This window comes from Cystoisospora suis (assembly GCF_002600585.1).
Source record: "Cystoisospora suis strain Wien I chromosome Unknown contig_654, whole genome shotgun sequence".
In the NCBI taxonomy this organism is placed as follows: Eukaryota; Apicomplexa; class Conoidasida; order Eucoccidiorida; family Sarcocystidae; genus Cystoisospora; species Cystoisospora suis.
In genome coordinates, this window is record NW_027153455.1 from 25,081 (window position 1) to 52,183 (window position 27,103).

Sequence of the window (27,103 nt, forward strand, 5' to 3'; positions counted from 1 at the left end):
TCACATGCGGTGCAGTCATATCTTCGGTTCGACCATCTCTCCAACACAGAAACTGTGACATGGGTGCCGCTTCCAGGTCTATCAAAGACAATTGGGAATCAGCTGAGCAAAGAATACGCGTACGACACTGGACTACAAAGAAATCGGGGGAGACGCGTAGAGTGGTTTCGAGTGAACTGGTCCGCTTACAAGACTTGCAGTACTAATAACTGCGCATGCACTCTTTTCCGCCTCCGACTTCCCTTCCTCACCTACCTCGCCATTGTTTGGAGCGCGGTTACGTGCACCTCTGTTAGAAGCCACCCGGCTTCTGCCTCAGTTTCGTGTTGCTCGTCCTCCGCTTTATCTTCCGGACTGCCTAATTTGGCCGGGGCAGCCAGAAGGTGTCCGCTCCTTCGGCCTGCTCGGCCCTCAGACCCCCCTTGTGCCACTTGGACAATCAGCAAGTTTCTTACAAGCTCGACACCCCGCTCCAAATCTCCTCTGTGTAGCTTTTCTAGTGCTTCGACAGCCGTTGCGCCAAGGGCACCGTCTAGGCAAAGTAATCGTAGCAGACCTTCTTGCTCATCAGCAAAGAACCCTTCCTCCTGAGACAGATGCCTGTATAGACGATACACCAATAGTCCCTCTCGGTTTGTAATCGTTCTCGTAGCACCGATTTCTTCGTCAACAGCAGCCCCAGCGTCCGCCAGACTCTGAAAAAGTGGGAAGAAGGCACCAGCCGCTTCTGAAGAGAACTCCGATGGTGTGCTCGCCGACATTGCTAACCTCGATCCTTCGTTCTTCCACAGTAAGCCTCTTGAGTTCCGAGCGGAATTGCCACCGTGATCAGACACCACCTGCGAAGCCCGGAGAGCGCAGTACTGGGTCTGAAATCTAACAAGAGCTTCCAGGAAGAAAACTGCGAGGGCAGGTGGTTCAATACTCCTGCTTCTTGAGGCCCGACTTGTCAGTGCAACATCCGTAACAGAGAAGGGCGAGGCACGCACAGCCGATGTAGCTGGTAGCAGATGCAAAACTCTGAGGAGGAAAGTAACTAGTGACTCGTCGCAGCATCGAACATCCGACTGACACGTTCTGAGGGCTTCGGCCAAACTCCGTTCAAAGCCGCTCGTCGATTCAGAGACATGGGCTTCCTCAACACTGCGTGCCACAGGTGCCGACTCTTTGGCTTTTTGACGGGCTGCTTGTTCCAGGATTGTCTGTGATTCATATAAGCCCTTGACCGCCCAGGTTACAAACGCTCGCGCGATCGCCGCATTAACGCGACTGGCGGCCCCAATGCAGTTCACAACATCCGCTACGGTAACTGATGTTAGTTGTCTGTCTATTTCCCCCAAGGCATCACCGTCAGTTGAGGCACCCAGCTGTCTAGAGCTTTCATGAAACAGATGGGGGAAGAGCACCAATTCGACCGTGCTCTGCTCCCCCTGTAAGGCAGCTGCCCGGGCCCTCAAGGCGTGTCGGAGCTGCCTTGATCGCAGTTCGACGTTCGCAATCGCTGCCGCTTTCGCTGAAGTTACAGTGTTCGAAGCGTTTGTCGAATCCCCGGGCAAACGAATCCAGACAGGCTTCTTTACAGTACGAAAAGAAACAAAGGCGGCACCAGCAGGTGGCGAGGGGCTGTCTGCCCTCCCTCCAGCTCCGCTGCTGATAGTGGATTTCTGCTGTTGAGCGAGGTCCCTGTCTACTTGGTCCCAAGTGAAGCCCACATCTTCACGTGGGGAATGCGGTCGGGCAGTGACAGTGAAGAAGGCGGATAACGGCCCTCGGCCCACATTAAGCGACTGTGAGAGAAACTGATCCAGAACAAACGATACAGGACCGGAACCGTCCGATGAGTCTACTAGGTCAGGCAGAGTCAGCCCATCCCCCCCGCTTTGTATCGTCGCCTCGTCACCAGCGCGCTCCACTGTTTTATCTCGTGCCAAATTCGGAATCATCTCACTCTGGTCTAGCTGAAGGCTAGCTTCTACTTCTTGGTTCCGCTTCTGTGGACGGTCATACTGTCTGGAGAAAGAGTGTGAGAAGCCGAAGGCCCGCGGCGTCGACTTAAATGCCTGAAGTGACGGCAAGATCGCTAAGGTTGCAATAAACAGACCTCGTCCGCCCAGTCTCCATTCGTCGCGCTTAGCGGCTTTCTCCTGACACACTAGGTCCACTTCCTTTCTCGTGTAGAGCGTTCTCCGGATTACTTCCGCCGGCGGTACGGCAGCCCGCACCGTAACACGTTCAGAACGATCCCGGCCCTGCTGCTCTCCGAGCGACCTGAGAAGAAGCAGCGCTGGAAGCGATGCCGCGGCCTCCCTCGCAACCACACTCGAGCCGGGAGTTGTCCAAAGACCGGATGATGACGCCCTCGCGGACGAGATAAGAATAGCGTCGGAAGGCACCGTACAGGTGGGAACACCCCCGTCTTTGACGGACAGTCGGGAAAGACTGCCTTGTAAACGGTATGCTGTGTGAGCCATAGCACCTTCGGAAATGCTTCGAGTTCCCTCGAAGATCGGACCCATGAAGGGGTATTCCGTTACTGCCATCTCTGCCGCTGGCGGGTAGCCCCGCGCACTCGGGTGTTTTCGGCCTGCGCCGAGGTGTGATGCTGCGGCACTTTCCTGCCCCTCAGGTGTGACCGGGAACTGACTGTGCAGAGCCGACGCTGAAGCTATGGTCTCAGCCAAGTGAAATAAAAGCGCTGGCGCGGATGAGGGAAACAGACACGACGACAAAAGCTCTGACACGCGTCCAAGCGATGAGAGAGGTAGATGCGGGCGCGGACTAGCTTGACAGAGGAACAGGCGTTGCCGTCTCCGGAGAGACGGCAGGAAAGAAAAGTCCCGAAAAAGGAAACTCCGGACATGAGGAAGGTTTTCAAATCCCTGGGTTGAAGAATCAGAACAAGACAGCGTGTACACACACGCGCTACTTCACTGGTGAAACGGGGCACCCACCAGCCATTCCTGATTGAAAGCCGGTATCTGCCTACAGGACGTTGCTTCCGAGTGGGTATCTTAGCTATCACGTAGCATCGGGCTCCGGGAGAACCCACCTCTTTACAGGGTACACATAATTTCCTCAGGTGCTTTCTTATACAGTTGCAGGAAACACAATCCCTGCTCCAGTTCCTTTGCACGCGCCCCACACCGGACAGAAAACGTCAGGGGCATGAAGAGCTCCTGTTTCAACTTTTGCAGCTAGTCTTCGGTGTTCGGCGACACTGTCGCATGAACTCTGAAGAATGGGGTTCCCAGTGCACAGTTTCCGACTGGCAGTCTGTTTTCACGAGGTGGCAACCTGGACGCATTGTTAAACCCAAGGACTCACGACTAATGTGCGAACCTGCACGTACGAAAGTTACTCTATCCGCTGTACCACCGTTAGCAAATAAACAAACAGTCTTCGAGATTCACTGGTTACGAGTCTGACTAACGAAAGGACGCATGCGCAGTTCCTGTTGACAGAAGCAGACAGAGTAGATCGTGTTGCGGTTGACCTAGGCTTTGTTACGTAACACCCACAGGTCGGCTCATCACCTCAACAGTCCGATCAGCCCGCGCTCTTCACGTACTTCTCTGTTGTCATACAACCAGGCGCATACGTCGTAGTGACGCAGCAGGAATTTGCCGATGCTCTCAGTCATCGGGGAGACTGCAGACGAGGCTGCGTTTGCTGCGTTCTCGGCCGCCTTCGCCATTGCTGTGAGACACGCAGCTAAATTCTCTTCACTAACAGCTTCGTCAAGGTACGGAAGAAGGTCTAGCACAAAGGAGGTTGCTGCCTCGTGCAAATCTGCAAGCGCTTCGGCACTGCAGTTGGGGACCACAAACACAGAGGGAGCAGTACAGCAGGAGGACAATACAGCTGTGATGGCCGATGATCTCCGCGACTATTTGTGAAAATCAGTACCAGCACGTACCCGAGCACTATTCAAACCCCGAACTGTCATAAATGTAAAGCCGTACACCTAATGCAAGGGAGTCACACTGACTGTCCACTGAGGCATGCAGCCGTCGTGTAAGGTTGAACACGCCACGTCCATTCTCCAAGACGAAGGCTTACCGCCAGGCGTTTCGTTTGTGGGCCCTCCAAGTTAAAAGCGAGCCGGGCAGCCAACTTTCCTACGGAACATACATCCCAACTGAAGGACCCCTTTCTGGGGGACTCCTCAGAAGGACGGTACTATTAGAGCGCACTGTATCAGGTTCCACCAGGTTCGAAAACGCTTTCACTATAACGGGTCGCTAGATCGACTTGCTTGTTTTTACTGCGGGGAGGACTGCTCACTTGGTGTCTGTCCCAGTGTCAAACAAGTGTCGCCACATTCCACTCAGCTCCACCATGGCCTCCGATCTCTGCTGCCGTTGCCATTCTTTCAGCAATTGCTCCACCTGCTGTGGCTCTGCCCAGAGGTCATCTGGTGACGTCGCACTTTCATTCGCATCGCGAGACATTACCCTTTCTCCTTCTGCTCCCTTCCCGGTGTCTTCCATCGCATCAACCCTTGCTTTTCTCCGACTTTTCAATCCCGCCTGAACGACTGCACCCGCAACCGTAGCACCGACCGCAAAATTACCTGTAGCTTCCCTGACAGGAGAACAACACGTAATTCTTAAAGCCTCTAGAATGAGCACCTGCTGTTCGAGGGCCGTTCTCCACGAGGATGTCGCTCCTGTGCCTTGTGAGCTGTGCCTCTGCTGTTCTTGCCTCAGTTTCAAAAGAGAAATCAGCCCAGCGAAGACTCGTCTCGCAGAAGGCACATTCGTTGCCATTGCGCCTGGCGCAAGGAGTAAGACCGGAACTGCCTTTACGATTGGAAGCATACATGCAAGTAGTCGCTCATCATACTTGTAGCCATACGTCCTCTCTATATCCTTCACCGGTGCGAAGTCATCTGTTCGTTCCCCGTCTGTTTCTGACAGACTTCGATGCAGGGCCGTAGGAGAATCAAAAACAGCACAAGGGAGAGCATTATGAGGGAGCCCGAGGACGATCATGCGCTCTCCGCGAAGAAGACGCTTCTCTCGATCTACCATCTCAACCAATTTGGACAAAATGAGAGTAGTTAGTCGTAGCCACTGTTGCTGCTGTGCCTGAGCTTCTCGGAGACGGTGCAGAGGTGCTAAAGCCGAACCGTTGGACTTATCTCCAGAGGAAGGCAAGAGGAGCACAGTGGTGAGCCTCACAGCTTGCAGTGCGACAGGGAACAGGGGGAAATCGAAGCACTGAACCAGAAGTGAAAAGAAGCTGCCGGACCTGTTAAAGAGTTGACAGAGGCACAGGGACCGTGCAAAAAGGAACAGAACTACATCATGCTTTTGCCCAGGCCCGAATGTAGCACAATGGCATTCAGTCGGATACCTAACATGGAGTGCAGCACTGCTGCAGCTGCCCCAAAGCCGAAGCGAACACTAGATCAGCACTGCCTGCGGGGTCTCTCTCAGGCGAGATCTAATGTATAATTGGCAGGTGCTCAGCTTTCCTTTCTAGCTACGGACGATCAGCCGAATCCAAGGCGTACGTGCTGGACACCAAAAACAGGCTTCCCGCACAGGCGGGAGACATAATCACCGGCGGCTCTGGGCTCAAGGTCCAGATCACAGCTAACTGGACTTGAATGTGCTGTACTGTCGACTGACCCTGTGACAAGATGCCGGTACCGCCGCGCTTGCGGAACAACGAGGAGAAGTTCAGCAACTGCCAGCCCTGTGCGCCGAAAGGCTGCCGTGTACGCCACGACATCCGGGTGTACGTACAGCAGAAACCTCGTAAGCCGGAGAGGGGAGAAGACGAGGAAGGACGGAGAAGATGACTCCCCATTGTCAGGACCTTGAATACGGCTCGGTGTAGAGCCATTGAGAAGAAGCAGACTGTCGAAGCGCACGAATAGGAGCGTCAGCAACTGCAGATTGACTCTGGAAAGAAACAAAGCCATAGCAACGAACTAACAGTTCGTGTCGTGTTCTTCCGTGGCCTTTCTTCGAGCATGTGACATGCGTGACTGGAGCGGCATCTGGAGAAAAACTGTTCCACAGAAGCAACAGTAAGACACAGGGACGAGCGGGCCGTCGGTTCCTAAATACCTAAGTGTCCGAGGTTGGTGTGAACCGCACTGGTCGCCACCTCATGCGAATGCCTGTATGCGCATGAACAGAAAATTCTCTGCACTCTGAGCCTGCAGTGACCTGGGATATACAGTTCGGACTGGGTTGTCTATTTGAACCGTGGCTGGCGCACGCAGGCCCGGCAACACTCTGAACTGAACGCCCTGGGCACTCCGAATTGCTCACTCTGGAGGTGCTTTATTTCTGCAGATACGCTGTATCCGTGTGTGCGGTCACATTGGCGTAGACTGAACACCTGATCACTGTCCGGACAGGGCCAGGCGAGCTGGGGCGAGGGTAAGAGTTTCAACAAGATCATATATCTTCGTTCTCCGTCCGCCTGTGTTCGCACGCGTGAGCGAGTGAAACCACATGCCCTGGATGTCCCCTCGAACGGCCATCACGTGCCCGGTCAATAGAACAGAACTGAAAGTCTTACTCCTGCCAAAGCCTGTTTGGATGCGTCGCCACGCGAATAAGCATCTCAAGAAAAGCGGCCAAGTCTGCACCGTCGGCTGGAGTCAGACTGCTTGCAAAGCGTCTTGCTCTGACGATGAATCCGGACTGCTGTGTTTCTTGTTTGCGCACTGCCGTAGGAATGACGGGCATCCACGAAATAAGGACGACGCAGGCATCTCTGCGAAAAGAAAGAACAAGACATCAAATGAAAATAACTACAGGCCTGACTGTTTCTGGCTACCGCTGTACGGTCATCTGTATATTTTAGAGGACAAGACACACCTTCGGCATTGCAGTGATGGTGGAAAAGATCCAGCAACCCTGGGTACGAACAAACGAAAAAACGTCGTACGCACACTCCTACACACCGAGGAAAACCATGAGAAAGAAGGCAAATTTCCTACGGCTGCGCATGCTCAGACCGGTCTGATTAGGGTGATGCGAGTAGCTCCCATGCCATCCAGCAGCGACTCCTGTTCCCCCAGCGCTCTGTTTCAACATTCGCTCGGCATCTAAACGAGATAGCAGGAACACACCGGAGGAGGTAATGCAAGGATCCACTAACGGCAAACCGTTTGTCCAGACACGTCTTCAGAATGAATCGTATGAGGGGAAGTGCGTGCCCGGCTCTCGTTGCCAGGGCAAAGCGGGAAAGTGCGTCGCTTCGCAGGCCGAACACCCGCAGCAGTAGCAGTCGCAGAGCCCAAGAACAGTCCGTCATCAACTGAACTTCGGCACTTCTTCCTTCATGACTTGTTGGCCCTGCGTCTCTCTCGTCACCTGATTTCAGACGACTCGTTTCCTTGCTACTATCTTCTAGGGCCGCAGATATCCACAACTCAAGGAGGGAGAAGAACTCCTGGGCACCCTGCGTGTGCGGCGACGGATCGAGTTCCTCCTGCGCAGAAAGCGCTGGTTGTTGGTTACGAGGCACGGGCCGGAAACCCGCGAAGCGGAGGAAGATGATATCAAAGATCCGGAGGAACAGTGGAAAGAGAGAGCAGCGACTAATGAAATCTGTCTCGTAAAACTCCTGCAAGAAAGAAATGCCCGGCCACAAGCAGTCCTTCTCTCACGACTTGGAGCCTCGAGACGCTGTTATTATCCCGGCACAGTCACCAGGCTACGATCGACGCGATCATGAACGTAGCGTGTTGGGTCATGAAATTACAGAACGAGTGTACACCCGTCTGCGGTTACTGGGGTAGAACGACACCTGTATATACCGCGATCTACCGCAGCGCACACGCTGTTCGCTGGTGCTTGAGGTGCACGGAGTACGCCCCAGAATCGACAAACTCCACTTGGGCCTGGCCCCGACAGGCCATAAAATAACCACGCACGTGACCAGAGAGACTCATCTCGTCTGTGCCAGCATTCCTTTTCTCAACGGATGCAGAGCGGCCATGCCTGCGCGTTGCAAGTAGATGGAAAGAGACAAGTACGAACTGATCTGGGGGTAGAACCGTCCATGAGGTCTTCTCCGTTTGGAATAAGACTTGCACGCATTTGTGATTGTGTTACGCTTTTTGTGCGGTGTAGCTCCACTGCATATGAATCTTTTTTCACAAAATGAGAAACGACGCTCCGCCAACGATTCTTAGTGACGCCTACAACCGAGGAGCAATTCACGCAAGAACCAAAGGTTCAGCTAAAACGCGGAAAAAACGACAACACGAGTACCGCTGTTGTCACTCAAGTAGTCAAGATCGAGACGTCTGCGCTCTTACTTATCTTGTGTTGCGTACAGAAGAGAAGAATTCACACCACCCAACTAGGCGGAGGAAATCTGCACGGTAGCGGATAAACACAGTCTCCCCCAATTTACCTTTTCTGTCTTCACGGTGCTCTCGTGCTGTCCATTCGCTCCCGGGACGATCCAAACCCGAAAGCCCAGCATAATCTGACGAACTGCTTCATCGTGCGGATCTTTCTCCACTCTGCTTCCTGCTCTCCACCGTTCCATTTGCCCAAACCCTCCTGGCGCTCCCTTCCGCACGAGTGATGTCGCTGTTGTGGTTCTTCTCCTCCCCGATGTGTGCTCTCGGGCAACTTGAGATAGCGCCGGCAGCATCATCGAGAGAGAACCAAGAGTTGTTTCAAGATTCTCCTGCCTTCTATACTTCCTTTCCTGACGCTCTGCTTTCCCTGCTGCGCCGCTCTCATTTCCTGACCACGCCACGGCGCTTACGTCATTCCGCTCTTGTTCGGGATGAAGAAGAGAAACCGCACTGGCGAGAGAGCTGTTCACTGCTGCCAGAGCTCTGTTCTGAGATAGCTGCAAAAATACATTGCTGACACCACCTCCCACTGGCTGGAATGCATGTGTAGTACTAATATCACAGCCATCTCTAGCATTGCCACGGGATGAAACTGGCAGAGCACGCAAGCCTCTCGGGTTTCCTCCCGTCGGAGAACGGAGAAAACTCTCCGAAACAGTACCGGTTGCCGCTGCAAGTGTCGCTGCAATCTGCGCAGCACAGTCATCAGCCAAACTCGGAAACCGCAGGCCCTCTCTCAAAAACGAGCTCTCTCTTCCCTCGCCTCCTACTGTTATACCGTCGCCCTCTCTCCAGCCGGGTGCTGGTTCGTCGGAAAGACTATTCTCGAAGCTTCTCTCTAGGAAGGTCCCGCTCACTTCCCTTCCAGAGCGCGACTTGCTTCCTGCGACTACACGATAGTGCGGTCCCTCACCTCCCTCAACAGCAAGAGAATACATGGTGCGGCGCATTCTCACAGGAACCATCTCACTTGTACTTCTGATTTCCTGACGACGTACATGTTGGAGCTTCAGAGTTCTGCTCAAGTTCTTTGCCTGCACGTTGCAAAATTCCGTCGGCCGAAGAAGCAGCGGCCACAGGGAGGCACCAAAGAGAAACGACGCGAAGAGACGGGAATTCGTCTGAGTACTGCAAATCACCGCACTTAAGCATCCAAAACCTCGCATACGTAGACGCCATACGAGGGTGATCGGCGATGGCAGCCAATCAATCAATGGCAATGACTGGTGAGATCCTGCCACTGACCTCTCGTCGCCAAGATTCTCTGTTGTGGTTTCGCTCGGGACATCTCTGCGGACCGGAGACGGCGGCGGTAGAGGAAATGAGGAAAGAAATGTTGTCGCAGTGTTTGCTGCAGTAACAATCGCCCTGCTTAGGGCGGCGGCAGCTACACTTGCATTCTTACAGGACTCCGAACGATCAGAGGCTTTTCTTCTGTTGACTGCGCCACCGCTGTGAATAAGGTCCACGCTGGGAAACAGCCACGGCGCGATTTGCAGACGTAGCTGATTTACAGGCGTCACACACAAAAGGACCTCAACTACGCCAAGTGCGATCGCAGCTCTTTCCATACACCAGGACAAAGCTAAGAGATCAGCGAATCTCCCAGACTCGCCCGTCTGTTGTTTTGCTTTGCTCCGGTGTGTCTTCCCACGTGCATCGAAAAAGAGTCCCTCTAACGGTCCTGAAACCAAGAATGAAGCTGCCGATCTTACTGTCGCCGCCTCCGTCCCTGAAGCTGTCAACGAAATGAGGGCATTGTCAACGCCAGTAAGCTGAAAAAGGGGAAGCAGATGAGGCCACCAGGAAATCCATACGATTTTGAGGAGCCGTGAACTTTTCTTCTGTCGGGCCAGCAAGGGGAGAACGACTCGCTCCATTAGTCGGACTTTCAAGTACCAGTCTCCTTCGTCACGTGGCAGCCCACCAATGTCGCTGTCGGATCCTTCGAGGTTTCCCTGTTTTGTTGTTTTGTCGTCCTCCCCTACAGGCATTTGTTTCTGAGAGCTACCTGATGACTCCTCTGGTGCAGCGTCATGCGACTCTGACTCACGTCTGAAGACCGTCGACGGAAGGAAGTCTCCGAACGGACGAGAGAAAAAGGGAGCACCGCACTGGAAAATCAGTAGTAGCTGAAGGGACTCCGGTGCGTCAGCAGATAACCGGACAACTTGTGACAGAAAATCGAATAAGACCGGCTGAAGAAGATGATGTGGCTCCGCAAGAGAGGGATAAAGGCGTTTCAACAATTGCAGCCATCCCAACTCTACGTCACCGTACCTCTTCAAAAAATGGTCGTTGAAAGCATTATTCATGCTCGTACCATCCCGAGCGAGGTCTCGGTGTTCGGCAGGAGGGACAAACCAGCGAGAGAACGACAGTGACTGTAGAACTGCGTTGAGTATCGACAAAAGAAGAGCCCTGTAGGACCGGTAGTCTGCCACAGCTGCTGCTACGGCGACATCTGGTATGACGCTAGCGATGTTTGATGAGCTGTTCTTCACAGCCCCAGAGAAGGCCCCCGAAATGCCCTTCGCGCCTGACAACCCAGCAGGCGCCCCGAGTACGCCGGGACTCGAAAGCGCCGCTACAGCCGCAGCAGCGTCTTCAAAATCACGAGACGACAGCGGAAAGTGCGTAGCTACTGCGATGTCGACGAGCTCGACGCAACGTCTCGCTGCTTCGTTCACTCTTTCAAACACTCCAGCAGCTTGCATCTCCGTCCTTGTTCTCGGCTGCACCTGCGTCATGTCCTCAACTCCTTCTTTCCTCAGCCCGACGCCCCCGACAGACTCCCGTCCCTCCCACCGGATATCCGCAGTTGGGAAGTTTTTTGGGGCGGACTGGTTCAATCGCACTGTCTTCATCTGACTGAGAGGTGACGACAGACACTCCCTGGTTGGGTCCCCCGCAGCGGAAAAAGTGCCGTCACCAGAGAGAAGGTCCGCACATAGATACTGCTGCACTTGCATGCAGAAAATAACACGGCTTGCACCGGAAAGAAACGAAATCTTGAGGCGGGAAGGAAGCGGCCGATTGCCCGCAACTGCCTCGGTAGCTAAAGCCAAGATTGCCTGGAGGGCATCGTCTGAGCGGCTCAGGAAATTGAGAAACAAAGGCCAGCAACTGAGTCTCCGGAGCAGTGTACCCGTGAGATCGTATAGAAGAAGAGACGGGCGCAAGACGGCACCAGACGAAAAACAAGATGCCGTGGCACAAGGAGAGAAGAAAGGTGCGGACTGAGGCAAAGACGTGCTTCCCTCCGTTGTCAATTTTCTTTTTCTCCCTGTTGTGGCATGCTGGCCCCGACCTTCCCTCTCGCTTTGTTCGCGTTCTTCTTCTTTGTCGCCACCGCTCCCTGCGGCACTCCTAGCTAGCTGGGTTCTCAAACACTCTAGGCCCCGGATGAGTGCTCTTGCTAAGATCCACTCGGCTTCCCCCCTCGCAACCGCCTGTCCGTTCATCTCCAACACTCTGATTCCTTCTCTCTTCGGTTCTGTTTCCTCGTGTCCCCTCCCTCTTTCTTCTGTTTCCTGTGTGGTCTCCAAAGTAGTCGACGACGCTCGTCCACTACGCCGCGAGGAATAGTTGCGGACCATACCACACAAAGTTTGCATGAAGCGTCTCGCCAGCGCAGAAGAAAAGTAGTTCCATTCAGTACTCTGCCCTGCGTCCTTTTCCAAGGCTTTCTTACTTCTGTCTGCTGTGACGGGTGTATCTACCGAGGCCAGCAGTGACTGCCAACACACAGTGAAGGTCGCGGTCGCATGCTGATCTAGCAGCCCTATTAGACACGCGCTCACTCGTCTGCTGCTTGCGCTATTCCAGTCACCATTGGCAGCAGTCTCCTGGTTTGGAGAAGGGTGTGCGTACGAAGGCAACAAAAGGATGCGGAAGCAGCTAGTCAGCGGAAGCGACGCGAAGCATCGAAAAAGCAGATAACCCACAAGAAAGGAGAGCGAACGGCACTGTGCACCAGTCACTAGTGCCACCGCCCGGCAGGAGCAGCGGACTGGTAAGTTCTCGGTGGATGCCCCTTCTTTCCCTCGCTGTCCGGACCGAGTCTCCTTAGTCGAGTGCTCGTCGCCTTCCTGCCAACTTGCTTCTTGTTCTCGATCCCTCATTTCCGACTGACCCGAGCCAGAAGCCCAAAAGCTTCTCCTTCGCTTACACTCGAACTCTGCAGCAAAGCTTTCACTCACGTTAAGAGCCGGTGACGAGAGCACGAGAAGAAAAAGTCGCAGGGCAGCGAACCGAAGAGAGTCGCGGCAAACAGCCACTTCAGCAGGAGTCCAAGAGGAAGAAGCGTCCAATCGAGGGGGATATAGGCTAGCGAAGAAAAGCGAGTTGCTGTTTAGGAAGCACAGACTAGCCGAGGCGAAGGAAAGAGCATCCCTCTGGCAGGGAGAAAATGCAGGCTGATGCAAGCAGAGACAAACCGTCGATGACGATGACGTCGGAGGAAAAAGCGACCACGCGGCAGGCGGATTCGGAGGGGAGGCGCAAAGTGATGTTCCAACGCTTCCTCCAGGTGTCGTATGCCACAACTTTGGAAAGTGAGATGTGGGTCTACTTTCACCTTCGCGCTGACAAGAGCACCCGCTCCCCGCGCATGAACCGTAAATGTAGATGCCGTGGTCCGCCAGGAATTCTAATCCCCTCAACCAGCAGTGCACAGTGGAAACAACTTCTGTCAAGCTGGCGGCCTTGAGGGAGTCCTTACACACATTTGAGGACCCACCGTGGCCGCAGCGAGCGAGTCGCGCGCACAGTTGTATGAGTGGGTTTTCGCTCGTCACGCGCGGAGACAGGCTATTCAGTTGGTGTTCCTTCACCAATCGCGTCAAAGAACCGCTTTCTAAAGTATGTTTTCCACCGCCGACTGCGTCGTATGCGGGATGCAGTGAGTCTTCCTCCTTACAATCAGACCGCGTCTCTGGGTCTTCAGCTGTGCACAGGTCGAATTCCGGATGATATCTCATCCACTTTTCTAAAGCAAAGTTAGCTAGCCGGAGCCCGCAGATTTCCCTCACACAACAGATCTCCTGCGTCAAACTTCTGAGACGTAGTGTTTCCACTCCCCCGCTCTGTCGCTTTGTTGAGATGCCTTGACGTTCGGAATTAGAGACTGCTGCTTCTGTCGATAGAAACACGAATAAGGTGGCTGCACTTGTCACCAGGAGCTCACGCTGATCGCCGTCGGCGGGCAACCCTAAATGTTGTTTGGGCGCAAGAATGACACTAAGCAGAACATCCAGCACTTCCTCGCTTTGAAGTCGAGTCCGCACGCCGAGTCCCGAGAATACACGATTCATCAGACCCGAACACCGTGTCTCTCCACTGGGGCTGCCACAGCTTTGCGCACTAGCTCTTCTGTGCTGACGTTTCTGTGACTTTAGGCTGTGGTCGCCTGGCTCGTCCGAAGTGGAGTTAGCGGGTTCGAGGCCCGGCCGGAAGCTGAAAGACAATATTCCCCTCGGCTTTGGTTGTTGCTGCGTGCTCGCCCCAGTACGCGCTAGCCCTGTCCTATCTGAAACGGAGGAAGGCCCGGCTGTAGCGAGGAGCAGAGCGTGCATCTGCAGCGAAGCAAGGAAAATGGAGCCTCTGAGGCGAGTGAGAACGCGCGTTTCTGTTGGTGTCCCCCTGCCGTGAATAACCAGATGACCTGACAGCCACCACGTTGCTGCGAAGCTTGCGACTCCACTCTCCTCACGACACTTCGTTGGTCCAGAAGAACTGCTGTCGTCTCCCGGGTAATCGGCCTCGACACCTCTCTTGTGCCCACCCTCTACCACCCCGGTGGCTTCTTTACTGCTGTGTCGCTGACCTTCTCGCTTCACTCCTCGGCCTCCTTCTGCCGGAGCGAGATGGGTAGTAATGCATACACAGGCCCATGAGAGAATTTTGGAGCCCGCGGAAACTCCCGCCACGTCTCCCACCGTAACCACGCCACGACTAACGAGCCAGACACAGCCATCTAGTAGAGCTTCATAGGCTAATAGGAGTGTGCGTACACGACCGAAGGAATCTGCCGGAAAGCGTGCTCGAGACGAAGAGCACGAAGACGAATGAGAAGATACAACTGCTCTAACGGAGCGCGCTTCTGCAGGCAAGGGGGAAGGCAGTGCAAGCGAAGATACTGCCGAAGACAGAGAGCTGCCATTCGGCCCTGCGATCTGCCCCCCCACAGCTTCACCGGCTGCCACTACGAGAGCGTGAAGAGCTTGGTCACGGAATATCCAGGGACAGCTGCGGCGGTCGCATGAGTGGATTCTCTGCTTTACGAAAGCGTCCAACCCAAGAAGTACTCGCCGCGCAAGGAGCACGTGGGCTCTGGTGCTTCCCGATCCTCTGCAGGCAAGCGACGGACAGAAATCAAAAATGAGGCAAATGAAGAGACCTCCAGTTTCAAGTCCCCACCTGTGGCGTTAATCCGACGCCGGTGTGCAGGGCTAGCCGTCCAGTTCGTGCTTCGACTTCCGCCATCGTACAAAAGTACTGTTTGCTCTTCATGTGCTAAAGTCAACATATGCAGTACAAGACGGGTTCCGGCCCTATAATATACGTCAGGAAGCAGTAACACTTTGGCTTCCGACGGAAACGGATGGTACGGACGTGACTTCTCTGCCTCAGCATAACAGTACACTCTGTAGGGAAGCCGCCTCTTTGACCAACGGAAACTGGAGACCGCTCAAACAAAGCTTCTCGAAATCATGCATGTTGCGTCCTGTTCCGTGACTACCGCCGAGCGACCCGGTTCATCTCCACATAGTCCGACGAGCTTCCTCTCACAACCCCCCGATCCGAAGTAGGAACAACACGCGTGCAGTCGAGATTGTACTCCAACTGGGAGTCGCCTGGGCTGAGAGAATTAGAAGATGACCGAGTACTGCGAAAAGATACGAGTGATCTGTAGTCAGCAGCGGATATCACTGAAATGGATACATGGAGCAGTTTCCAAACATATAGCTGCGGTACATCAAGCTTTCCAACAAAAGTCCGATTCATGCGAAAGGTGGCGCAACCTACAGGGCATAAGGCCACACGGCTTCGGCGAACTGACGGAGCAAATTCTCCGCTTGGCACGCGCGGCAGTCGTCGATTTCTTTTAGCTTCTCCGCTCCATCCTGATTCAGCTTTGTGAAAGCTTCGAGAGCGGTCGGACGCAGCAAGCTTTCTGCGATTCCTTCAGCTACAGGTAGCACAACCCGCTCGAAGCCGCCACGGAAAGTTTCCTCCTGTGCAATCAGGAAAACTTCAGGACCGCGCACACCGTTTTCCCCATGCGGGGTGTCTACGCTCGAAACCTGCCTCGAGTCTCTATAGTTTTCCGAAGCAACTTCAGTCCTCCGTTCAGGCCCTGTATACGTCTTTAACTCTCCTTGGGTAGACAACGACTCGAGGAAAGCAACCAGCAATGCTGCCATGGGACGGAGAAGCAAGGCCTGAAGTGGTGAGGTTTCAGGTGAGTGGTGACACAGAGGAAGCAGTCGCTGCAACACCTCGGCCACGCCGATTTTAGCTGCCGGCCAGACAAACGACGCAGCGAGCTGGATGCGCTGGAGGAGCCTCTCGGAAAGAGCCAAGGCTGCTGTTGACTGTGCTCGAGCAGTGGAATTTTCGAGGAAAGAGAAGGCATCAGCTGCTTGTTTCTCAGCACTTGTGTGCGGGGGTCCCGCGTGAGTTAGCAACGGAGCACCCCTAGCACCTTCCCACTGTTGCTCCGTCGCTGGGGACGACAAAAAAGAAGATGCAGGTGTAGAGGAAGTGCCAGTTAGACACGCGTGGCCAAGGAGACGGAAAAAAAAAGTGGAGAAGGCCGCAGCGGCGAGACTCCGAAGTGATGGGCTTGACCATCTTTCAGTTACAGCGTCGAGAAGGACCGTCTCCACGGCGACAAACTGAACGGACTCAACAGCAAAGGAAGACGATAAAGAGTGAAGAGCCGACAAAAGAGAACTACTGGATTAGAAGAGCAGCGATGTCCATGCTTACAGTGATTCACCAAATCTCTCGACATACGCTACTCCATGTCAATGGGACAAGCTGGCTAACAGCTCATAACTCTTGCTGAGGCAACGCTTGAGTGATCGTTTGCCGGGCCTACCACTATTGTCTACATGCAAATGGCCGCACGACGGGAACAGCAAGCACTCGATGTTGCAAGCGGCAAACGATAGTTATGGTGTGTGCAGCAAAACATTACTCCGTGTCGGACCCCAGAACCGCATAGTGCTGCTTACCCTTTCATCGGGCACCCCATCCTCTCCCCAGCGCTTACAGCTGTCATCAGCCACCTCCTTGAGTACTGTCCAAACGAGCGGCTGAAGCATTTCCTTACCCAGCGCATCCGCCCCCTCACTACCGCTGCAGAGACTCAACATCGGCGGCAGCAACTGCTTGTAAAGCGCAGCTACAAGGACTCTGCATGCTTTCTCCCTCTGCAGCAGAGAACGATATTCTGACGAACCTGCCCCAGCTTTCCCCTCCAGATAACGATGGCTGCCTCCGTGATCCCGCCCAGGTAAGGTGACGCTCCACCGTGGTTTATCCTTTTGTTCTTTCAGACGGACCAGAAGGCGACTGGTTTGTCCATGTACGTAACAGAGGAGAGCGTAAAGGAGTTCACAGGCACTCAACCTCTGCTGCCTGTCAATGGCACTCGATGCGGCCGCGACCGCTTCAGATATAATCTCCTCCAGCCGCAACATGACGATTGCGCCGCTCTTTATTTCCCTCTCGTCACCTTTTTCCGCTGTCGTGTGGTCACTGAGAGAGTGAACTTGCAAGGGCAGCTGCAGGACTACGCGCTGAAACTCAGTTTCACCCTCTGCCACCCCATCGCCAGCACCCATCTCAGTTGCCGCCAAAGCCACAGACGTTTGCAAGCGATTCACCGAGTCCCCTACAGGTGCGCCCTCTGGCCTTTTCTTGGCAAGCTGCCTGTCAGTTTCCTGAAATATCAGCAGGGCGGGGGTTCCAAGATCGCCAAGGAAACGCAGAATACGCAAACCGAAATCCTGCCGCCGGTCGTCCATCTCCACTAACGCTGTTGCCTGCTCTCCCTCAGACTCTTCCAGATGACTTGCCCTTCCTTCAAAGGAGAGGTCCTTTTCCTTGTCTGCTCTGCCGGTCCCACGCCGAACACTCCACAACCCCGCTGTCGAAGCACCTGGACTGTCCGCTACTCGGCTCTCCATAGCACGTCTCTTCGCTCGGAGTACTTCGGCGACAGCAAATCCCTGTAGGGAAGATGCCGCCTCCTCAAGGGAAAAGAAATAAGCACTCCCCGCTGCTCTAATGTACGGTTTCAAAAGAGGAAGGATACTCTTCAGGACGGCGCTTGATGTGTCTCGAAAACTGTCAAATTCCGCACCCGGAGGCGACCAGCCGGTGACCGCAGCTTCACACGTGCCCCCCGTTCCCGCATGATCACGTCGGATGAGGCATTCTGGCACTTCTTGGGGTACGCTTTGTTCTGTTTCCTTTAGTATTCCTTCTGCAAGTTCTGACTCATGAGAAGACAGATACGCTGAACGCTGTCGGCTTGGCTTATCCTCGAAAGAAGGCCGCAACGGCACGCGTTCTGGTTCAGCTGGCTGCTCAAAACCCTCTTGCCCACTGTTTAGTGTTTCACATGGAGTGCATCCTTCTAGACAGCATCGACGACTGGCAAAAGCAAATCGTTCGACAAGGTCGAATGCTATCTCAGCAAGAGCGAGATCGGTACGCCCACGTTCCAGCGCGCGTTCTAGTACAAGAGTAAGCACCCCCTGAGCGGCATGCTGCGTCAGGATTCGCACAGGGGCAGCCAAGTACAGACGCACCACCGCACGCAAATGTCCGTGATTTTGATCACCACCGCCACTCACATCGCTAATGCTGCTATACTGAAGCCACACAGTGGCGGCAACCTCTTCCCAAAAACCCGAGAGCGTCCGCTCGGCGTGACAATGCCAGCCCGGAGAAAAGGAAAGATAACTTGGAGCGGAACGCTCCTCGAACCACTCCACATCATGAGGTAGAAGTTCTCGTCTGTCCACGTCCCCCCACCCGGACAGAGAAGGCTTTTCTTTTCGCGACAGAAACGCTAACCCAGGAGAGTACCAACTCGACTCCACTTCGTTGCCCTCCCCCGGGGCATCACCGCGACTCAAATCGAACTGAACCTCTTGAGATTCACTTGCCTCTCGAAAGCGCGACTCTACGAGCTGCTCCCATGCCACGAGGAAAGGGCGAAGCAGAGTGAAAAGGCCAGGTGCTGCCGTCGAAGCAAATGCGCGTCGGAGTCCTTCCCCATCTCCAAGAGCTCCTGTGCCTGTCGAAATGTATCCGCTCACCCTAGGACAGTACAGAAAACAGCTCGCGAGAAAATGTCAACACCGACCAGCCAGGACAGCAAAATATGCCAGCAAAGACGCACTGATGTAGACAGAACCTTATAAACTATGCGAGGCGACTGCAAAAATAGAGAGCAAGACACGCGAGGCTGTTCGGTAGTTCTCGAAAAAAAGGAAGCCTACCAAAGGCACGCATTCGTTGTCAACATAGTCTGCTTTCAGCTAGCTTACCAAGGCAGCAGCAGAAATAACAGCCTGTGCCCCCGGCCCGCTAGAAATGTCGACTCGAGAAGAAATCCTAGCGATAAAAGCAGTGCCGCGTTTGCCGAAGCCTGTTGCTCCAAGACAGCAGCCCGATACACTCTCGCTGCAGCCTTTCCGACATCATCCCTCAATTCCCCGCCCCGGGTTTCGCCTAGCACGGACGCGCCTTCTCCTTTCTCTTCGCCGACGTCTCGTCTGCGTGCCTGGCCGTAGCTTTCGGATAAGCTCTGTGCCAGCTCCATCTCCTCCTCGCGCGCTCGTGCCCCCCATGAAGTTTCAGATCGGTTTTCGTGCCTATCCTGGGGACTCCGCGCCTGAGAAGAGCCCTGCCTTCTACTGGCTCCTCTTGGAGTGTGGTCACATGAACTGCTTTCTTTGGCTGCTCGGGAACGCACAGACTCCTCATCAGCTGAAGCTCTTGAGAGCTCGAAGGAAAACAGGGGAGATAACAGCCGCTCGGAAGCGGACATGGAAAAAGCCGAAAGCCTTGGCTCGTCATTCTCCTCGCCTTCCGAATCATCAGATGCCGCCGAAGCGACAGCTCGACGTAGATCTTGGAGAAGAACGAGCTGCTGCTGATGCAGAAGGGAGTGTGCACTAACTCCCAGCCGAAACAGGCCCAAACAACAGCGTAAAAGGCTATCTCCAAGCTGCCTTTGATAGTAGGAAGGCGCGCTAAACCGCATGAAAGATGAACCAACTAACTCGTCCTTGCTGTGCTTCCCGCGACCCGCTCGTTCCCGTCGCACCTGTTGCCTGCCTTCCAGCATGGTGTTCTCTACTTTGCCGGGGTTCTTTCCTCTTCGTTGATTCCAGGAATCGCCACCTTCTCCCGGGAGATCCCTTCTCTCCCGGCCGTCTTCTATCTGCGAGTCGTTCACCGGCTCAGACTGCGCGTTTGTATCTACTTCTGTGGGTAACGGAACGTACGCTGCCCCTATTCCAGACGGTACCACGGTCCTGCCCGCCGGCACGTCTTCTATGCCGATTGCCAGGAGTGCTAGCCGCCAGAGCTCGCCAACAGCTCTGCTCCTTGCTCTGTCTCGTTCCTCGTCTTGAGGGATGAGCGGGGATATTTTTTCGTGGGAGCCCCCACCCCCTTCAACTCCCCCGACGTCCCATCCCTCCTGTGAAAACTCTGAATCAGATTCTTCTGTTCTTCTGTCGCCTCTGCTTCCTCGTGCCGGCGTCGCACCATGCAACGCGACAAGAAGCGACTGTTGTATAAGAATATCCAAGAGGTCACCAACTTCTCCCAGACTCCCTGCCTTCTCATCTGAATCGTCATCTTCCTCCTGGTTGTAGACCAAGCTGTCTCTCTCTTCCCCTGCGAATTCGGCAGCATTCTCTGGTGTATGCATTGTCACGTCCCTCCCGGTGCCTTCTTCGTGGACGTGCCTGGCCTTGCTCTGTCTCCACCGTGCGCTGTCTCCGGAAGGGATAGTCGCGCGATCAGAAACAGCACCTATTTGCCTTTCCTCAACTTCCCTAGCACTTATGAGCGCAACACACGCAGCCCCAAACGCTGCCGCAATCTGAGGCTTCTTGTGGGACGACGATGTATAGCAATAAAATGACGAGATATCTATAAACCAGTCCACCAGCCGGCCCGTCACAGCTGCCAACTGTCGTAACAGAGGCCTGGCGGCAGCGGCTGTAAATTCCACTAATCTCCTAGTCTCGTCACCCTTCACTGCCGTATGCCCGTCCAAAGATCCCCGTCTGCTCCCTACTCGGAAGTCCTTCGGTGAAGTGGTACTCGGTGACGACGTGCTCGGCGTTACCTCCAAATCTCCTGTCGCCTCTTTCTTCACCTCCGCGGGGAGGTTGGAGAGACGTTTCTGCATTCTGAATTCGCTTACGGACAATGCTCCTTGGATGAGTGTAGCTGCTGGGTGGACAACAAGCGGAGCGTATTTTGCAATCAGCCCTACCTTCGCCGCTCTCGCGCCTCCTCCTCCAGCAGGATAAGTTTTTCCTTCCCTGAAATCCCGCTGCCGGTCTTCACTTAGAAGAGCATGAGACAGCCGGAGTAACTGTTTAGAGGCATTCAGTGCTATCACACGTGGCCATTTACCATCTTCTTGACATAGAAGAGCGGACAATCCAGATCTGGCGGCTGATGGTCCCAGAAGAAGAACAAGTAGTCTCCCAAGCACTCCGCACCGGCGGAAAGCTACGAGATTATCTTCATCTAAGACGCCAGCTTCTCGTCTGCTGCGACCGGAGGAGGACTTCAGGGTAAGAGGGAGGCTCTCCGGAGTAGAAGCCTCGAGCAGCTCCTGACCGCTTTCCAGAATACCCCAGTACAACTGCCTGAGAAGGCGTCTCAACCTCTGCAGACAAACGTTGAGACCAGCCGTGTCCAACGCGTTTGTGCGGTTTTCGTCAGTCCCCTCTTCAAAGGACACGACACGCGACTCTCGGGTTGACAACAGTCGCTCGGCCGGAGAAGACCGGCGCACCTCCCCTTCCTCCTCAGTAGACCGCGGGCGAGAAAGAGAGGAATCGCGACATCCTTTGGCTTGCAAAGAAACACCAGGACAGAATGCAAGAAGATTCTGCACTACTGCTGTGAAAGCATTGACTGCGGTGCTGCCGAGTTGAAGGTTGCCCGGGGACAGAGCTAGTAGGAGAAGACCATCGAGGATGCTGCCAACACGAGCCTCTTCTTCGAGATTATGCAAGAACGAACGACCACCCACTAAGGGGACAGCTGGCAAGGTAAAGCAAGTGCTGAATGACGAAACAAAATTCCCATATGTCAGTTCACCCTGTGATTTGGAAGTACTGCCATCTGCCGGCCTCCTCTTCTCTGCCACAATGATGTCTTGGACGATATTGGTCAAAAACACTGCGGCGTGCACCTGCAGTAGCCGAAGTGCCGCCAGACGCAAACCCAAGCTTCCTCCTGTACCAAAAGCTATGGAGCCAGATCCACTCGTCGAAGGGGTTTCGAGTACGGGCAACCCCTGGAAGGAGCGTCCCGTCTCCCTTTCTGGCTTGGAACGTCTTGCTAGGAAAGAGTCGACCCGGGCATCTGCTGTATGTCCCTCTTCTTCGGTGGTCGGTGACAGCGCCCAAGAGCCCTTCGCAATGACAGTAACTGAGGCATAGACGGAGAAACGAGAAGAAAGCGGAAGAGACAGAAAGACGGAGGAGTTGTATTCCAAGAAAAGACGCAAGGCGTCGAAACAAGATTGTAACAGACCTTCTTCAACTCCAGGGTTCCGAACCTGCTGTTGCTGAAGCTGATGAAGAATCAGCTGAAGGACAGTTTGCTGCCACGAAGTGTGACGCAGGAAGAATGAGGAGAAAAGGTACGAGAGGGAGCCTGAGCACGCGAAGTCGCATGGACCGCATGTCCGACAAAAACCACATGTAGACCAAGGGAACTGCGAAGAGAATGTAGTCAAAACCTACACACGATCGGGGGCGACAGTCCTGAGGGGCACGACCAAAACTGATAGAGAGAGACGACATATCAGAGCTAAAGCTTGTGAAGCGTGCCGAAGACCCTAAAGCAACATGATAGGGGAGCGATAGCGATTGACAGCGATGTTAAGGCCCCTTATTCAGAACAAACGTGTTCAGCAGAAGAGACGAAACAAACGGCCAAGCATGGAGGAAACACGGACAAAGGAAAGCTCCTGAGTACACTTCGTAGCGGTAGACCTGAAGGGGCTTGAGGTGGAGACCCCCCCCGAGGTGGCGTACCAGTCTGTAGTTACTGATTCACACCTAGTAAAAGCCGGCCATCCTACCACTAAACCCGGAGCCTACATTCATCCTCCACAGTACTCCTCTTACCAAGCAGCAGTACCGCAGCCGCCTTAACTGAGGATCCAAGCAAATTCCTTCTTTCCACAAGGTCGCCCGACACTCGCTTCAAGAGCGCCTTCAAGTCAACGAGGTCTTCGAGTGCTTGGACTAGCCTTTTCCCCGGGTGTTCCTCGAGCGATCTCTCCCACTGCCTCAGGTGGCCTGCCTTTCCCGACTGCAGGGCTTCCTTGTCTATCTTGGCTTCGCCATCTCTGATTGTGAAACCTTCGACACGTTGCCCCCCTCTCCTGGGTTCTCCGGCTACGTAGTCCTCTTCCGCAGAAGGGCTGAGACTATGATGGCCCTCCCACCGCTCTCTTTTGCTCAGGGGATGCTGTCCTGAAAGTGTAGGATCGGACTGACCAAGAGCGAGCTCGGAGGAAAAGGACTCTGTCGCCGCCGTTGTCATTCTCGTCGAGACTACCGCAAAAAAAACATCTTTGAGTAAAAGAAGGGCCGCACGCTTTATATGTTGGGAAGAGTCCACGCAGAAGATGTAACGACAACTCCGCTGCAGAAACACCGAGAACGGAAACGGGGGCGGTTCCTGCGGATGATGGCGTTTCACCCGCACGCATTCTGGAAAATGACAAGAGAGAAGGGCCTACGATAGAATATGGGACGGCGGCGCCGCCGGGAGTAGTGGGCCGCAGAAATTGCCGTAGAGCAAACTGGATAAGACACGACCTAGAATATTCCAGGCAAAAGTACTGTGTGCAGTTCGTCGAAGTACGGCATTAGATAACTGCAGTCACGAGTCTCAGAGCCGTACCCCCGTGTCCGTGCAATAACGCGACGGCTTTCCAGTGCAGATACGTGTACACAGTTAAACACGTGCCGGCACAGGATCGCTCGATACCCGCAAGCGAAAACACAGGGGCGAACCCTGCCGCCACGGCGACCGCCGAGCCTTTCACAGTGAAGCTTACCAACCACTCGTAGCTCACGGCTGTTCAGTTGTGTCGCTTGTGAGCAAGTATAACATCCCTCTCATCGGCAAAGTAACCAGGGCACGTCAAACCACTGTCTGACAAGAACGAGGAGACGGAGGGGCACTGGAGGAATGCACAACCGTTTGCGGCCCAACCCAACCCTCCCTGCCGGTGTGTCCAGCGTCTGGGATCACAGCGACACCGAAAGCTAATGAGTCACTTAAGGAAACCACTCCGGTCGCACTGGTTATGCAAGCCAAGGAGGGGTCTGCCGGGTCACAAGGCACTTCCGCACCATCCATGTCGACAAGAAGTCCAAATCCCACCATCGTATGCTTCATCTAGTGATGGAACCACGCCCTGTGACCGTGAGAGTATGTTCAGTCCTTTGCGTCGAGGTGCCCAGAATGATCTACTCAACACGACTTATTAAACGTTATGATTCAGGGGTAACACACCAGCACAGTCCGACAATCTACATAAACCGCACATGAAGTGACAAGATCGATGAGGCGTACAGATTCAGAGACCACATCATGAGAAGAACATTCCCTTGTCGAGGATACACCTCCGGGCTATCGATCAAGGTCGTTTCCGCGAATCAAAACGTGAGTACTTGAACTAAATCAGCAACCTCCGCCGTCCCGAGATGCAGTGCAGTCATGTGTCTTGAGAGGTCCCTTCGTCGCAGCCCAGAACGTCATTTGGAGTTAGTGGCAGAGACTCATACAGTTCCGACTATTCACTCTCTTTCAAAACAAAACACACGCGTACGAACAGAACAAAATACTACCCCCGTTTTAGTTAGGCTACGGGAAGCTGCTCGAGACAAAGGCTAAACTGTAAATCGCAATAGTTTTTTCGGGTGAAGACAACTCAGCCTGTCATCGCTTCTAACCTTGATAAGCCGGTTCCTGATGAGGGCGTCTGCCACGTGGCCGCATTGCACAACGCGTTCATCTGACTGTTAAGAACCGGTACCTCGCGAACAGTACGAGGACGACACAGCCCGCACTAGTCGGACAAGCACGTCCACTGGGTATCGGCGGTAAGGGTTATTCATGCACGTGTATGATATCCGACTTGTAACACAACCCGTTGTGGCACGTGTTCCTGCGTATGGAGACAAACTTCAGATGCACAGCCTTGCGTAGAAGATGCACTGCAACTATCATCGGATTCTAGAGCTTCACTCACTCTGGCGAAGAGTGCGGCAAGGTTGACACCCTTTTTGCCTTCTTTCCTCAGGTGGGCCAAAAAGCTCCGCTGAGGGCGTTTGCTAGCAGGACATACCTCGATGAATGGAATTATACCTAGGTGTAAACAGACTCCTCCGAACGTAAGGACCGCAGTCGTACAGATTTCCAGCGCTTTCCGCTTCGCCGTAAAGAAAGCCGGAGGCTGCACAACGAGTGCAGTAGCCGCGACCGCCCCAAGAAGGCCTCCGCTGGTGTCAGCGTCATCGTACACCTGTGTCCGAGACCTTCCATGTATCAGAGTGGCCGCACTCCGAGGCAATCCGAAGAGAGCCGAAAAAATCGCAACTCGCGAGGGCTCACGGATGTCAAAAGCGTTCTCTTCTATCGTCCGGACACATGCAGTCGCTCCTGACTGGAAGTTTGCCAGAGCCTCTTGCTGGTCACTGAATGTCAGAGAAGAGGACGAAGTACCCAAAAACTCTTCCTTGTCTCGCTGAAAATCTAGCGCTCCACTCTGGATACGCTGTGGGTTGCAAAAAGAAAGAAGAGTCCGGGTGAGCTCCTCGATAACTCTCGGGAGAGAGGAGGCATTCACCGACACAGACATTCCGGGACGGCACCCGCAGGGAACAGACGACACACGGCCGGAGGAGTATGAACGAGGAGGAGTTGCAGAAGAGCCAAGAACGAGAAGGGGGAAAGTCTACAGAGTACAGAAAGAACGGCGTGAAAAATCAAAGGCGTACGAGGACTCGGTGCGCAGAGAAAAAGGGGTGACCAACGGTCGCGGTAAGCCCACATACGTAAATATACAGAGTTCTTGCTCCGACAACTGTTGCAGTGGGTGAGATTACCCCGCACCCGGAAGCAGTGACCTGTCTCGATCCTCCGGCAATTCAAGAATGAGGAGGAGAAAACCAAGCGAGAAAAATGAGGAGACCTTGGGGGGGCATGGGGAGCAATCGCGTCTTCCAGTCTCCGATGCCCACTTCTTCGTTCTGACGAAGGTCTTCTCTACAGACGCTCTTGCAGACGGCTATAGGATTCTCGCTCACTGCAGCGCCTTAAGCGATGCACTCCAGAGACAGCAAAAGAATAGGAGCATGGCTTTGAGCCGTGCAGCATCACGATGCGCGACATACAACCTGACATCGGAAAGAGAGAGTCGCCACGTGGAGCACCCTCCCGTCCTAGGCAGGATTTACAGAAGTTTTGAAAGGACAGATTTACAGAGAATGGCCGTACCGTCGTAATCTGAAAACGGGCGCGTGAACGGCGGGAGATCGACCAGCGCTGTAATTGCCTTTGGCAAGGTTTTCAACACTGCTCCTCTGAGAATCCAACAGAAGCAAAGCGGCCAGTAAACACACTGTGCCCTCTATGCATCAAAAGTGGACGAGAAACCAGGTAGCCAGGGTGCCTCCGGACCCGAGGTGTGCAAGGATTTGTTTTGTTTTGTTTTCAGCCCCACCGCCCACCAGCCCGGCGATAGAAAGCTGTCTGGCGCTGATGGCTTGGGATCCCGTTCAGATAATCAGAAGCGCCCATCCGCTGTATCACAAACAACTTCGGGTGCATTTTTCTACCGGGACGGGCAGTGAAGCAACTCAAGGAGACGCTCGCCGTCGGCTGATTTGTCGAGCGACGCCTCCGCTGACGTGTTGGAGTCACTGTGCTTGGTGTTGGGAAGCACACTGTTGATAGGCCTGTCAATCATCTGATATAAAGATCTACGGCACTCCGAGACGCGAGGCGGCTCCCAGGGCCGTCGAGCCAAAGGACACACAGGAGCCGCAGGCGCTCCTGCGACTCTGCTCAACCACGCATGGGGCTTTCCTGCGAAAATATGCGCGGCAGGACACGCCGATCGCACCTTCAAAAAAAAGGGCACCTCTCGGTGCACCCGCTACAAGCTAGCACAAGATGCGGAAGAGAGTTGCAGTAGCTCTAAGAGTCCCTGGCAGATAGAAGAAAAGCTCCTGGAGTGAATGCGGCAACGTGCCTCCTCCGGATAGCTGGAGTGTCCCCGGACAGTACTGCGTATTACACAGTATCTACTAGAGTATTGCCGGGTACCTTCAATTACCATAAGGCGATCCTAACCGTGTAGCTATGGTGAACGTAGTTCGCGTGCGTTCCTGAGTCCGACAGGCATCGGCAATGTTGGCACCTGACGGCGGTGAGAGCTTGGCTTGTGTTAAATCT

General features: G+C 54.3%; 1 protein-coding gene across 1 annotated transcript in view; it reads right to left on the reverse strand.

Annotated features, from left to right (window-relative positions):
• Positions 1-27,065, reverse strand: part of CSUI_001614 (phosphatidylinositol 3- and 4-kinase) — a 39,513-nt gene extending 12,448 nt beyond the window's left edge. Inside the window, exons 1-12 of the mRNA XM_068061819.1 lie at positions 24,993-27,065; positions 22,756-23,278; positions 18,913-22,279; positions 16,585-18,682; positions 15,371-16,242; positions 8,389-14,692; positions 7,097-7,593; positions 6,541-6,738; positions 5,637-5,912; positions 4,285-5,253; positions 3,569-3,806; positions 256-2,879 (exon numbers count right to left, since the gene is read on the reverse strand). Coding sequence (XP_067926202.1) covers positions 256-2,879; positions 3,569-3,806; positions 4,285-5,253; positions 5,637-5,912; positions 6,541-6,738; positions 7,097-7,593; positions 8,389-14,692; positions 15,371-16,242; positions 16,585-18,682; positions 18,913-22,279; positions 22,756-23,278; positions 24,993-25,505 — 18,479 coding nt within the window. The 5' untranslated portion in view covers positions 25,506-27,065. The remainder of the gene's footprint in view (positions 1-255; positions 2,880-3,568; positions 3,807-4,284; positions 5,254-5,636; positions 5,913-6,540; positions 6,739-7,096; positions 7,594-8,388; positions 14,693-15,370; positions 16,243-16,584; positions 18,683-18,912; positions 22,280-22,755; positions 23,279-24,992) is intronic.
• Between the last annotated feature and the right edge of the window lie 38 nt (positions 27,066-27,103).